The sequence below is a fragment of the Chanodichthys erythropterus genome, chromosome 2 (assembly GCF_024489055.1).
Source record: "Chanodichthys erythropterus isolate Z2021 chromosome 2, ASM2448905v1, whole genome shotgun sequence".
In the NCBI taxonomy this organism is placed as follows: domain Eukaryota; kingdom Metazoa; phylum Chordata; class Actinopteri; order Cypriniformes; family Xenocyprididae; genus Chanodichthys; species Chanodichthys erythropterus.
The window spans coordinates 3556703-3572098 of record NC_090222.1 but is presented as its reverse complement, the minus strand read 5'-3'; the positions used below and the strand labels follow the sequence as shown (position 1 = coordinate 3572098).

The 15396-nt window shown below is 38.3% G+C and overlaps 1 protein-coding gene across 1 annotated transcript in view; it reads right to left on the bottom strand.

Annotated features, from left to right (window-relative positions):
- Positions 1-15396, bottom strand: part of LOC137025114 (CUB domain-containing protein 1-like) — a 48612-nt gene that overhangs the window by 15857 nt on the left and 17359 nt on the right. The window contains exons 3-4 of the mRNA XM_067393147.1: positions 14621-14944; positions 14166-14528 (exon numbers count right to left, since the gene is read on the bottom strand). Of these exons, the coding sequence (XP_067249248.1) occupies positions 14166-14528; positions 14621-14944 (687 nt within the window). The remainder of the gene's footprint in view (positions 1-14165; positions 14529-14620; positions 14945-15396) is intronic.

Here is a 15396-nt window from a genome sequence, read left to right as displayed (position 1 = left end):
CACCAATCAAGCCATCGCCACCAGATCAGCACACTCTGCCCACTCTTTCACAATCCCTTGAGTTCTGATTCTCTGCACCTGCATTTCCCCATCAAGTCATCACATATAATCCTCCTCAACCTGCACTCCCTTGTCTGGTCTCGTCATTCCCAACACGTACAGACTCCTTATGCCACTTACCTAGATACTTGCCTGCCATCTTGGATCCCGTCTTCAGTCTTCTCTGGTCTGCCTTTATCCTCAGTGTGTGTCTGTGCTTCCCTACACCCTGTCATCACCACTGCACCTGCAAAGACATTTCAATTACTCATAGGAAAGTCATCTTTTATGTCTCTGAACTGCCTCACTTATTCACACAACCTCATCTTCTCAGTGTTCTGTGTTCAATAAACTCTGTTTAGGACTTCCGGTTATGGCGTCGGAGAGGTCACAGTTTCAAGCTCTCATGCAATAACTGCATTTAAATCCTTTTCAAACCCACACATCACTTTATCCAGTCCCTCCAGGATTTCACAATATTTTTTTGTGATTTTTGCGATCAAAATGACTGATTTTGTTGTGGTAATTTCCAGAAATTTGTGAAAAATTTATTTATTTATTTATTTTTAGAATACAACATTAACCATGTATTATGTTAGATGCACATTAGTCATAAATGGCAATAGAACAAACAAAATGCACAAATCTTGTTTATTGTGGTGTCTTGCGAAAAAAGGTTAGTCCAGTGCTGTACTAGGCTATCTAGCTATAATACCAATTTCAATTACAATGGGAAATGTGACCAAAATCTTACAGGTAAGCCACGGCAATAAGCAAATGCCTAATTATAAAAAGTTCTCAACTAATTAAGAATCAAGAAAACAGTCAGCAATAAAATAAGAATAAACAAATTACAATAGGACAAATAAATACAACATAAAGATACAGATACAAACAGTGCTTTAAGTTTAAGTGCTGTTTGTTTTTCCCCTGTTGTTGTCGTTGTTTGATTAATATTAAAGACACAGACAGGAGCGGGTATATATTAGGTTGCTTTTACTTTAAGACCTACTGTAATGAGCGGAGCAAACACTGACACACCTCCCAAATTTGTTCACTCAAGACATAACCACCAAGATGGACATTTAGGCATAATTATGTGTATTTGACCGTTCAAGGCTGATAAGCCTAGAAATATAACACATTTTGGTATGCACACGCAAGCGTTGACAGGCGGCAAACGCATGCACAGAATCTGCAGTCAGTCAGTGTGTCAGAGCTGAATTGAGTTCTTGTAGCCTATACAGCGCTTTTATCAACTCTTTTTTTTTAGAGCTATCAGGCATATCATACTTTTGCAAAATTTGCCCTTAGGGAGATTGTTCAATTAAAGACTAGAGCTGATTTCCTGGAAACGCAGGTGAAATCGCTGTCAGGTAAAGTTGATGATTTGGAATGCAGAAGTCAGAGGAATAATCTCAGATTGGTCAGGCTTCCAGAGAAGGAGGAGGGAAAGGATATGAGTGCTTTCTTGGAAAAGTGGCTGCCAGAGATTTTGGAGATGGATCCATCTCACTGTTCACTTATCATAGAGAGAGCACATTGGATACCCAGCCAGGGTCGTAGAAGGCAAGCTGGTAACATGCCACCGAGAACAATTATCATGAAGTTTCTTAACTTCAAGCAAAAAGAGCAGGTTCTGAAGGCCACTAGAGCTAAGGGAATCATCAAGTATAAAGATCACAACCTCTATTTTTTCCCTGAGTTATCTGCTGAGGCTCACAGAAAGCAGAGAAGTTATGATGCAGTTCATCAAAAATTACGTGACAAGGGAATTAGTCGACACAGAATCTTTTTCCCAGCTCGACTGTTGCTTATGCATGGAGACTGTACCGTGACACTAAATAGCACAGAAGAAGTGGAAAATTACAGCTCAATTGCTTTCTAAGATCATAGATTGTCAATATCATAGTATTGTAATTTCTGTCCATGCAGCAGTGTCATTAATATATACAGATACAAAATTGTCTAGGGACCTTCCAAAATGGCGGTTTCAACTCGGATGGTTGTTGGACCCAGAGTTTGTTGATTATTTAGGTAAACAAATTGATCTACATTTTGAAACAAATTTACCCGAAACCTATACTGGGGTTCGTTGGGAGGCATTTAAAGCTTTTCTATGGGGACAGATCATTAGTTTTTGTAGTTCAAAAAGCAAGCAAGAGTTGATAGCATTAGAGATGAAGATTAAGAAGCTGAAGAGTGAGATTTATCAGAATGATTCTCCGAGTACAGTTCTGCATAAGCAACTTTTGCTGCTTCGATCCGAGTATAACACACTGTGAGCAAATAAAATGGTGATGAAATTACTGAAATTGAAACAAACCTTTTATGATCAAGGAGAGAAGACAGGAAAGGTGCTTGCATATAAAAAGTAAACAAGCTAAGATAGCTATTGCTTGTACTGAGAATACTGATGGTAGTAGTATTGTCAACCCACGGCAAATTAATGAATCATTCAGGTCTTGTTGTATGCAGTTATATAGTTTGGAATGTTTACAAGGTTCTGATGTAAGTTTGCAAGAAGTAATAGAAGCCATCAAAATGATGAAAGCAGGGAAAGCAGCGGGGCCAGATGGCATCCCCATAGACATGTATAAAAAATTTAAAGACAAACCAATAAGACCTATTTTAGATATGTTATTGGAAGCCTTGGAAAAGAATATGCTGCCTGTCTCTATGAGCGAGGCTTTAATTATTTTGCTGCCTAAACCAGGAAAGCCTAATAATAAATGTGAAATATGTGCCCTATAAGTCTACTAAATTCGGATACAAAAATTGTGTAAAATTTTGTCAAGAAGATTAGAAAATCTATTACCATACTTAGTAGGGAATGATCAAAATCAAGCATTGCGTTGGTTCAGGCGGGCCACGTCAGTCAAGCTTGCACCAGCTGACAGTCAGCTGTTTCATGACGTGTACCAATCCAGTTGTCACACCTATCACAGCGGTTCATTTAAATCCCCATTCATTCTGCCTCTCTCTATTGCTTAGCTGCACGCTGCATTTAACTCCCTCCTCCATCCCCAACTCCACCTGTCTGGATTCTTTTATCTAATCTGTTGTCTATTTACGACTGTCTTTTGCATACAGTAATTTTATTTATCAACCTTCCCTGTGTATTTAGCTGTTTACAACACTAATGTAATTGTGACTGTAATTATGTATGTATGTATGCATGTATGATACTGGATCTGTTCCATACCCTAAGGGGGGGTTTGACTTAGTGCTCTCCCCGCTCTGTCCAAGCAGGGCTGCATGGACAATGTGTGGAGTTTGCCCAGAACAGATCCATACCACTAACACTAACTGTATGCATTTATCATTATAATAAATATACATTTGACGAAAGTGGCCTGACTGAAATGGGTTTATGTTGCATAGACAAAGATGCCATAACGTTAGAAGAGTACTGAATATTTTGCATGACCAGAGGGGAAGAATAGATACTGCTCTGCTATCATTAGACGCAGAGAAAGCTTTCGACTGAGTCGAATGGGATTTTCTGTTTGTGTTGAAACGTTATGGACTCGGAGATAATTATTGTAAATGGGTTGGGTTATTATACAAGAATCCCATAGCTGAGGTCCTGACTAATAATATGGTATCAAAGCCATTTAATATTTCTAGAGGATGTAGAAAGGGCTCTCCTCTCTCCCCTCTACTTTTTCTTTTAGCCATTGAACCATTTGCAATCACAATTAAAACAAATAGAGATATTGAAGGTATAACAATTTCTGGTGTTGAACATAAAATAGCTCTTTTTGCAGATGATGCTTTATTATTTTTAAAGAGGTTAGGTACATCTATTCCTGCTCTACTTCACTTTTATAGAGATTTTTGGGAAAATATCAGGGTATAAGATAAATAATTCAAAGTCCTCTATTATGATGTTGAATAAGGAAGAAGGGCATCCTAGCAGTAATGTTAACATGTTTAAAACTTCCAGAGTCTTCACATATCTGGGTATTAAAATAACCCCAGAGGTGGGAGATGTTGTTGTGATAAATTATGACAAATTATTGAACGATGTACCCATCTTTGTAATAGGGAGAATAAATATATTAAAAATGAATATATTGCCAAAACTTTTATATCTTTTTCAGAATATCCCTTTAGCACCTCCAACTTATTTTCTAGACTGAAGAGGATTGTTACTAAATTCATATGGAATAATAGAAGACCAAGACTTAGACTATCTCTTTTATATCTGCCTTATGATAGAGGCGGGCTTCAGTGCCCTAATTTCCAACGGTATTATCTGGCATCTCAATTAAGATTTATTATGTATTCTTTCTCTCCTTCTCATCATCTACCAAAATGGCTAGAATTGGGGGAAAAATATTCAGTGAAATCAGATTTGTCTCTGAAAACTTATATGACTCACACTGTAAAGTGTTAAAGAAAATGAAGGAAAACATTACAAATCCAATAGTTGTAAACATGGTAAAGGTGTGACATAAAAAAAAGGAAGTCACCAAAAATTGTTATAGTTTGGGTCAGATTTCACTTTTTTATAATATGTATGTAGAAGGATCTCATGAGTCTGCAAACTTTCGATTAGAAGCATGGAGGAAGGACCTCAATGAGGAAATATTAATGGCTGACTGGAGAGAGGTCTGTAGAGATGCTCAGACGCAAACTGTTAATACAATATTAAAGTTATTACAATATAATTGGCTATTGCCAGTATATGTAACTCCAGTATTATTAAATAAATTGGACCCACTTTATATTAAGTGGCCTTAAACACTATGCACTTACATTTAAATTAATCATTTGATACAATGCACTTATTGTGTACATACATGTTTTTACATTGTACTTATATTTTAAAAACACCTGCATGTAATTACATCTGTAATTAATTTCTGTAATTACATTTATAATTACACTGTTGCCCATCCCTTAACCCTAACCCCTACCCTTAAACCTACCCATTCCACCAAACCTGTCAATAATCTTACAAGTATCCACCTCAATAGCTGAAAATGTGTTTTGCAATTCAATATGAACCCAATAAGTACATTGTACTTATTTTTTGATGTAAGTACATAGTAGTTAAGGCCACTTAATATAAAGTGGGACCAATAAATTAAATGAAAATATTACAGACATCTGTCCTAAATGCAATTCATGTAAAGGCACTTTCTTTCATTGTGTATGGGAGTGTGAATAGATCTTGAAATTCTGGAAGGGAGTGCAGATTATGATAGACAAACACACTTTCTCTTGAACCAAACATTATTATATTAAATACATATCCTAGTAATCTTAATTTGAGGAGAAAAGAATATATATTTGTCCAAATGTGTACTCTACAAGCTAAACGTCTTACGGCACTTCACTGGAAAAAAATTAGAGGCACCAAGTAGGGAGATTGGCTCAAAGAAATGTCAATGAATATGTCGCTGGAGAAAATAACATATTATTAAAGGCACATATAAGGCTTTTGAAGATGCTTGGAACCCCTTTATGATTTTCCTAGGGGAAAAAAAAAACAGTGGGGATATATCTGATGGGATATTAGTATATATGTAAAAAAAGTATTGTTTTATATTGTATTAGGAGGCCTTCATTCTATTTTATTTATTTTTATTTGGGGGGGGGGGGGGGGGGGCTTGTGTATGTATTTGTGGGTGTAAATATGTCTATATGTTGTTTTCCTTTATGTTGAGTAATTGTATCTGAATATGTGGGTTTATTTCAAAGTTTGTGTTGCTATTACATGTTCTCTTTGTTTTGTAATCTAAGAAAGCAATAAAAATATATATTTTTTAAAAATAAACTTTTTATATTTTACCTACCTGCATGCCCTCTTCTGTTGTGTGACAGACATACTAGACATAAGAAAATATTTCAAAAATGGATGAAATTAAACTAAAGCAAATTCATAATGCATTTAAAAAATAACCAAAAATGTCTGTTGTGACTGTCTGCTCAGTGTTGAAACAATGTCTTAAATCAGTCACTGTTGCTGCAGTTTGAATCAGTGACTGTTGCTCAATAGTTTCCTCACTCTAATCAAACAAGTAAAAAAAAAAGTAAGGTTGACTAAAAGAAGCTACAACTCATGTGAGGCCTGAGACTCTTCAAAATCCACTGAATAGAAGGAAAACGCGCTTCTCATATCCTGTATCCATGAGTCATGACCAGGACCTGCTTGGGTTTATCATAATGACACAGCAGATCTTAGCCATGTGTAATCAGAGTAAATCAAAAATGAAACAATCAATCCATAACAATAATAGTGTCTTGAAAATCATCACAATGCACAGGATGAAGTTAAACATAGTGGCTTAATTTTTCTCTTCATTTTAGGGTATAATAATACCTGTTTACATGAGATTCACTCTACTAGTGATAAAGAACACTACAGTAAGGTGATGGTTACACTATTATTCAACCAAACTACAGGTATACTCATATGTTCACATACCCCTTCTGTATATGCATTCAGTGGGTTTAACCTTTTTAAATTGGATAGTCTGGGTAAATTGTACTTATTTTCTCTTCAGGACTAAAAGGCAGAATAAAAATAAAGCCCTATTCAGATTTTCTTTCTTAGTCTTACTATTTTCCTCAATGATGTTTGAGTTACTCATCATGACTCATCATTGAGTTATCTTGAGGTCTGTGATTCCATGTACCGTTTCTAACAGGACTAACATCTCTGTGTTTATTACAGAGGTGGGAGTGTGTGTTTTCTAAATGTGGATGTTACAGAAGGTCATCTGCTGTGCTTGCATGCATCTCATATGACATACATGTCTTTTAATTTATTATTGATATAATTTAAATTTATTATCAAAAACCCAGATGAAGTCAGCAAAAATGGGACAAATAATCATTTTGGTGTAGTGCTGTTTAAAAAAAATAACGATAATAGTGGGTGGTCTTTAAATGTTGTAATACCAGTACTTAATTTGAATATCAACATTTGATTGGTCAAATGTAAATCATGTGGGTGTGGTACTATTCAAGTGCTGGAATGTCTACAGTATAATTTTCTGTTCTGATCTCAACAAGTCTGAGCAAACTACTGAGTGGGCTCCAGACAGAGGTTGCATTTTTATGATGTCATCTAGACTTTTTACAAAGTATTTTACAGTACATTAAAACTACAAAAATACAAAACACAAAAGCATTTTGATAAAAAAAAAAAAATATGAAGCCAATTTCTTCAACCCTATCAAAAACAAATTACAAAATACTATTTTATATTTTAAATACATGTATCAGAAATACTGCCCATCCCTGACTATAGGCAGAGATGGAAAAAAAAAAAAAATTGGAAAAAACATGTCAACCTAACAAAAGAGGAGAGGTATAATCAGTGTTGTAAATAAAGAATGAAAGGGCTTCAATAAGTACAGGGGAAGAGTTGAGGCAGGACAAGAACCTATACTTTGTTTTTTTGCCCAGTGCATGGAATGTTTCAAAATCCACCATTGAAAAAGAGTGAAAGGAGCTGTTGAGTGACAAAAATGGTTTTCTGCCTGAGGCATAACTACATCCAGAGTCATCTGAAAAATAACTGACAAAAATATTAAAGCTTCTTTCGTAGAGATGTGCGCAATATAGCTTTTGAATATGCAAAAACTAATGGAATTAAAGCGTTTTCTGAAACAAACAAGAAAAGGAACCCAGACCTGAACATGAAACATCAACATAATTTACTAGTGCTTCAGTATTTATAAAGATATTCTTTTATTTAAAAAAATTCTTTATTTAAAAAAAAAATATAAAAAAAAAAATGGGGAAGCATTCCCATTTTACCAATTGCACTGTCCCAATTTACCCGAAAGGGCTGTAGAATAAAAAATAGGTTTTATAATTTTCTGTATTCTGTGTGAGCATTTGTTTAAAATATTAATAGTGTAGGTATGGCATGGTTAGCAAAAAAGTGAACAGATTACCAATTTTGCTGACTTCATCCATCATCCATCATTGACTTTGTCAACTTCACGAGTTTGGCTGGATTTATTTGCTTTATACATGTAATTTTTTTTTTATCGGATAGCCTACCATCCATATTAAAATGAAAGCATGCCAAAGATTGGTGTGAAAACGGTGGCTCAGGTAGGTCAAAAACACATGAGGAAAAGCGTTAGGTTAAAAGATTAGTTCATTTTCAAATAACATTTTACTGATAATTTATTCACCCCCATGTCATCCAAGATGTCCATGTCTTTCTTTCATCAATTTAAAAGAAATGAAGGTTTTTGATGAAAACATTCCAGGATTATTCTCTTTATAGTGGACTTCAGTGTACTTCACTGTTGAAGGTCAAAATTACAGTTTCAGTGCAGCTTCAAAGAGCTTTAAACAACACCAGACGAGGAATAAGGGTCTTATCTAGCGAAACGATAAGATATGTAAATGTATATGCTTTATATAAACAACAGATCGCCTTCCAAGTGGTTCCACCAAAACCGTACTTTCGTATTCTTCAAAAAAGCTTATACGCTGTATGTCCTACGCCTTCCCTGTTCTACTTACGGAAAAAATGGAACTGGCACTGCGTTCATTCCGTAAGTAGAATAGGGAAGGCATAGGACATACAGCGTAAACTTTCTGAAGAATACGAAAGTGCGGTTTTGGTGGAAGCACTTGTGGAAGGTGATCATCTGTTTAAATAAAGCATATACAATTACAATTTTTTTTTTAAATGACTGATCGTTTCACTAGATAAGACCAGTAAGTGGCGCTACTGGTTTAACTACATTTTTCAGTAGCTCGTATGTAGTTCAGCTACTTTTAAAACAGTGTAGCTTTTCCAGTAGTTAACTACATTTTCCAGCAAGTAGCGGTGTAGCGCGACCAAAAGCTACAAGCTACTTTCCGTTTTGCATTCTGACGAGCCTAATTCATTCATAAAGCAGCACAGCGTCTTCAGATCATGAACTAAAATCATGCATTACTGCCATCTATTGTTATATAACGCATTTTGCGGCTTTATCAGTTCAGTTCATCAGCAGTTCATTGAGAAGCGATCGCCTGATGATTATGTAAAAGACAGGAGTGGGTTCACACTGCACGAATCGATTAGTAAAGGTTACGCTTAATTTATAAACATGATTAAAACGCTGTCTGTGTCGAAGACTTCAAGCACATACAAGTGAATAATAGCCTTTTTAAATTGATTGTTCTGCATTATTGCAGTCTATATCAAATGTATGCGAACTATTTTATTACAGGGGTGACCCGCCATAGTCTAATCTGTCCCGCCAGTTTTATAATGAACATAAGTTCACTAACGCTGTGTTTTGATTCATTTCATTGGCAAAGCATCCGTAAATTAAACAGAAAACGTCTCAGGTTACGTCTGTAACCCTGGTTCCCTGAATAAGGGAACTAGACGCTGTGTAGTCGATTTGGGAATGCCTCTGCATGTTTTGTCTTGAAGCACTCATGAAATCGAAACAAAAGTGTGACGGGACGTCAGAGCGGTTGACGTCATGGACCAGGAAACTATAAAGCACTCCTGAGAACAAAGAACGCCAGCTTCTGATATGGATGAAGCAGACGCTCACAGGCGTGCAGGGAGTATGGCTAAGCTACGCAGAGTCTCATTCCCTTATTCAGGGAACCAGGGTTACAGACGTAACCCGAGACATTCCCTTTCATGGGAACATCGACGCTGCATAGTCACTTTGTGAACGCTATCCCAACTAGGCCATAAGACCAAGTGCCTGTCTGTTATCTTATGACGAGAGCACCGAGGACCCTGGAGTGGAGCCCAAATCAAGGTTATAAAACCTAATGAAGGTATGCTGAGATGACCACCCAGCCGCATCACATATCTCGTTGATGGGAACCCCCGAGATCAAAGCCTTTGAGGCAGCCATACCCCTAGTAGAGTGTGCCTGGACAGCCAAAGGTGAAGGCTGCCTGTATGACTCATAGGCAAGGGAAATGGCCTCGACCACCCACTTGTTCATTCTTCCTGATCCGGATTAGTCAAAGGAGGAGGACAAAAGGCATGCAGTACAGTCGGTCCTGGGACGTTGGTGTGGACCTTGGGTTTATAACCAGGTCTAGGATGAAGGAAAGCCCTGAACATACCAGGCGCAAATTCCAAACATGAGGGAGCAAGCGAAAGTGCTTGAAGATATTCAATTCTTTTGAGAGATGAAATTGCCAACAAGTGGACAGTTTTAAGAGAGAGGAATCTTCCAGACACCTCCTCTAATGGTTCAAAGGGAGCCTCAGCTAACCCTTCCAACACAATAGCCCAGTCCCAGACCAGAGTTTTGTACACACAGAAGGCCTCAGCCTCTGGGTACCATAGAGAAAGCATATAAATAGGGGGTCTCTTCCACAGAAGAGTCCTCCACCGGAGCATGATAAGTGGAAATAGCAACTATATAAACCTTCAAGGTAGAAGGAGATAAACCATCCAAGATTTATACTTGGAGAAATTGCAGCACAAGACTGATAGAACAGGTCCAGCTGAAGTTGTCTACAGCAAGTTCAATTTATATGTCTTCCATTTATATGTCTGTATAGCTTTCTCGTGGAATGAGCTCTGGAGTGGAGTATGGTCTCGACAACCTCAGTTGGGAGACCGGATTCTATCAGAGGCCAGGCTCAGAGTTTCCACAACTCCATGCGGGGGTAAATTATCATGACACCGGCTTGAGACAGAAAGTCCTGTCTGATGGGGATATCCATGGAGGAGCCGTCTAGAAGAGACACTAGGTCTGCAAATCAAACTCGGGTTGGCCGGAACAGGGCTATCAGTATGAGATAGACCCTCTCTAGGCGAACCCTCTCCAGAACTCCTGGGAACAGAGTGATCGGGGAAAAAGTGTACAGACGTAAGCTCGGCTACAACTGCACCATGGCATCCAACCCCAGAGGGGGCAAATAGATGTTCTTTCAAAGCAAATAGGTCAACTTCTGCAAAGCCGAAGTTCTCAAATGAGCACCATCACCTCAGGGCGGAGACTCCATTCCCCGGGCCTCGGCCCCTGCCTCAACAGGATGTCTGCCCCCACATTTTGATGCCCCGGGAAAAGTGCTGCTCTCAGGGATAGGAGCTTCCCCTGGGCCCACAAGAGGATCCGATGGGCTAATCTACACAACTGGTGAGACCTCAGAGCCCCTGATGGTTGATATAAGACCACTCATGATCGCCCCCCAGCCTGTGAGGGAAGCATCCGTCGTTAGCATTACACAACGACAAGGAGCCCCCAACACAGGTCCCTGGGACAGGAACCAAGGCTTCTTCCACATGACTAAGGCACGAAGGCATTGCCGCATGAACTTAATCATGCGAAAAGGATTTCCCCTCTGAGAAAACCCCTTGGTCCTGAGCCACCACTGTAAGGGTCTCATGTGCAGCAGGCCAAAAGGTATCACGTTGGACGCAGCTGCCGTCAGACCCAACAGTCTCTGAAACTGTTTTACAGTGTGTGACTGGCCTAATTTCACCCCATTCACGGCCAAGAGAATGGAACGCACCAAAGCAGGAGACAGACGTGCCTGCATTGTGATGGAATCCCAGACTACCCCTGGATAGTTGGTAGTTTAAGCTGGAAGAAGCACACTCTTCTTGGCATTAAGTCTCAGCCCTAGCCTTCTGATGTGAGACAGAACAACATCTCGATGTTGGACTGCCATGTGCTCAAACTGAGCTAAATTCAACCAATTGTTGATATAATTCAACACGCGAATGCCCTGGAGTCTCAGAGGAGCCAGAGCTGCATCCACGCATTTTGTGAAGGTGCGGGGTGAAAGAGCTAGGCAGAAAGGAAGAACCCTGTATTTATAAGCTTCGCCCCCAAAAGCAAATCTGAGGAATCTCCTGTGAGGATGGATGGATACATGAAAGTATCCTACAACCCTCTTTGGAACAAAGTACAGACTGTAAAACCCTGACAGCTTGCTGGGAGGAGAAACCCTTCTATAGCTCCTTTTTGCAAGAGCACCAGAACTACGTCACCTGCTCTGACGTCCCGTCACATTATTGGTTCGATTTCACGCGTGCTTCAAGACAAAACATGCAGAGGCGTTCCCAAAGCGACTACGCAACGTCGATGTTCCCATGAAAGGGAACAACAACATAGCTTAGTGCGCTGATCTAATAAAATCGGTTTCTCGGGTTTAAGAATGTTCACGCGAGAAGCGTATGATTCGCGTAGTGAGACATTTAAGATGTTAAATCATTTTACAAATAATTGGAATAGAATTTTACAAATATTGCTACAGAAATTGTAATATTTTTGTAGTCTGCATTTACATTGCTTATTATTTTTATTATTGCATATTTTTGTCCCGTGTTATGGTTATGGTAGCAATTTTGAGCATGAATCCTGCATTTCTATGTAGAAATCATTTCTGAAACTGCAGAGTGCAATTGGTCGTCGGTCTTCTCATAGCATGAAAAACAAAACTTATAATACATTCAGAATTTTAATATATATAAAGCGTGCAAAGAGAGTCAGTGTGAGTTATAGGAGTACTGACTTTTGAGTATATACATTTGAGTATTGTATCTTTTGATATAGTTTACAAAATAAAATAGTATGCTTTGAAATCATAATTGTAGTGCATTGCTTTGTTTTAAACCCCAAACATCTTACTTAAACATTCTTCATTAACAGTTACCCAGTTATTTGTAATAAGCTATGTCATAAAAAAATTAAAATTAAAAGTAGTTTCAATGTAGCTAGCTACTTTTCGATAGTAACCTGTAGTGTAGCTAACTACTTTTTCAGAAGGGTAGCTTGACTGTAGTTTAACTACTTTAATTTATTAAACTATAGTTTCAGAGTAGCTTCCCCAACACTGGATAAGACCTTATTCCTTATCTGGTATCGTTTAAAGCCCTTTGAAGCTGCACTGAAACTCTAATTTTGACCTTCAACAGTGAAGTCCACTGAAGTCTACTATAAGGAGAAAAATCCTGGAATGTGTTAATCAAAAACCTTAATTTCTTTTCCACTGAAGGAAGAAGGACATGGACATCTTGGATGACATGGGGGTGAGTAAATTATCAGGAAAATTTTATTTGAATGTGAACTAATCCTTTAATACAACATCAGCAATCACAGACATTCACATTCAGACAGGAATTAATTTCTCAAAGGACCATTGAGCCAAAAAACAGTAGGATATTTGTGCAGGAATTTTCACACAAGTTGTGTTGCGGTCTGGAGCATTATTGAATGTTTTCACCTTTTTAGAATAGTTGTCTATGAAAGTCCTCAGTGTGAAAAGATGGATCTCAAAATCATGCAGTCACTGTTAGAAAGGGTTCAAAAATGCAGAAGATGCTGAAAAACCAAAGAATGTGTAGGATCTGGTGTATTTTTTTTTTTAAGAACAGTCGGCTGTTCAGGACAAACAAGAGACTCATGAACAACTATCACAAACAAAGCTTGTAGTTGATCACTTAGGGTGTCCTCACACTAGACTTTTGCCATCATAATGATGACAGTAGCACACACAAAAGTAGTAGATGTTCTGTGCTCCAACACGGTTAGCGCTCACACTGCATGCGTACAGCACCTGAGCCCTACTGAACCGTGCTCTGGCCCACCTCCGGGCCAGGGACGTCTAAATAAACCATGCTGGGGCAAGGTATGGAACGATCACACTAGTCAAACGAACTGGGCTTTGAGAGTCAAACACGCTCGGGCACAGTTCAGAGCACCTAGTGTGAGTACACCCTTAAAGAGTGGAGACCCCTGTGGTGAAAATCAAGTTTTTAATGTTGTTTATATGTCTAAAGGCCAATTCACACTGCACAGACAAACACGCCTGTTGGGTTTTGTTGGATCAGAGTGTTACTCCTGACGCCGTCTGTTGGCATTGGTCGGGGTTTGTTTTCACCCAAGTGAACATGTTCAATCAGTGTTTGTTGGTGTCTGTTGGGGCAGTGTGAACATGACAGTTATTTTTAATAAAATTATAAATACAACAGCCAACTTGTTTGCTGGTGTTTGTGTAAATTCAGTTATTATTTTTAAATGTGGACTCTAAGTAAACATTTGTTGTGTGAAACAGCTTATTCAGGACAGACTATTCACTACATAAAAATAGCCTGTAATTTTTATGATCCCTTTTATTTTGTTAATATTATTTATTAACATCTTGCATAAAAAAATGTCACATACCGTGTGTTCTCCCCATGGCAGAGATTTGAAAGTGCACCATTAGGCCTTCCGATAGAGGATCTGTCTTGGACATTTCACAGTTCTTTAAGACGAGGGTAAAGAATCCAGTCTCCACCAATGGCTGGGTTACGTTCAGTGGTTTTACCAAAAATTTCTTGCCCACCCAATGGTACCTCATTTCTGGGATGTTTTCAGGTTGGAGGCATGTTGGAACAGTGTAGTTTATAATGCGCACATCTGTGTAGTACGCATGGGACATGCTGAAACGCCACGTTGTCCCTGCATTTTCAGGAAAAGGGTTTAGGGTAAAGAAATCCTGGGTTGAACTCATCTCTGGGAGAACAACTTCAAAAACAGCCACCGCTGTAAAACAGTGAAAGTTCAACCATTTACATATGACTATTTTTTAAAGACAATTTGTGCTTATTTATGTAAGATTTACCATTGCTACTTACCACCAATGGCACGTCCCAGTAATACATCAATATCTTTCATGTCCAGAGGTTGACCTCCAGACACTTCCAAAGACAGTTTTCCAACATTTTTCACTTGGATTTCTGTAATTGCTCCATTCTGACAAAACCTCCCAACAGTGACATTCTCCGATGTGATCGTGTAAACGTGTTTGTCTGGGCAGCTGTCTGTATGCTGAATCTGCCGTAAACCAGTACTGAATTTAAAATGGGTTGTCCTTTCAGCCGGAGGATTCAGATTCCAGGTGAAGGTCCGACTGAACTTTTGAAAGGCATGGTGTTCTTTGGGTTCAATGATTGATTTCACTGTTGAACAAATGCATCATGTCAGAGAAAGAACCAGTAGATTTATTAAGTTAACAACAAGCGCACAGTGTTAACCAAGCAGCAGTCAGCAATCAGAAATCCATGTCTACCCATATATATATATATATATATATATATATATATATATATATATATATATATATATATATATATATATATATAATTTATATATTATATATATATATAATTTTCAAAAATATTGGGACACCAGGGGCCCATTTAAGAAAGGAGGTTAAGTGAAAACTCTGAGTATGTTAACCCTGAAATGAGGGAAACTCTGGGTTTTCCATTTCAGAATGGGAGGTATGTCAAACCCGAGAAAGCAGGGTAAGTCAAGTCCGTTTCTGAAAGAGAGGTAACTCATACCCAGAGTCAGTTACCATGGTAATTTACTCTGTGAATGATCAGAAGAAATGGACATCACCTGAGTT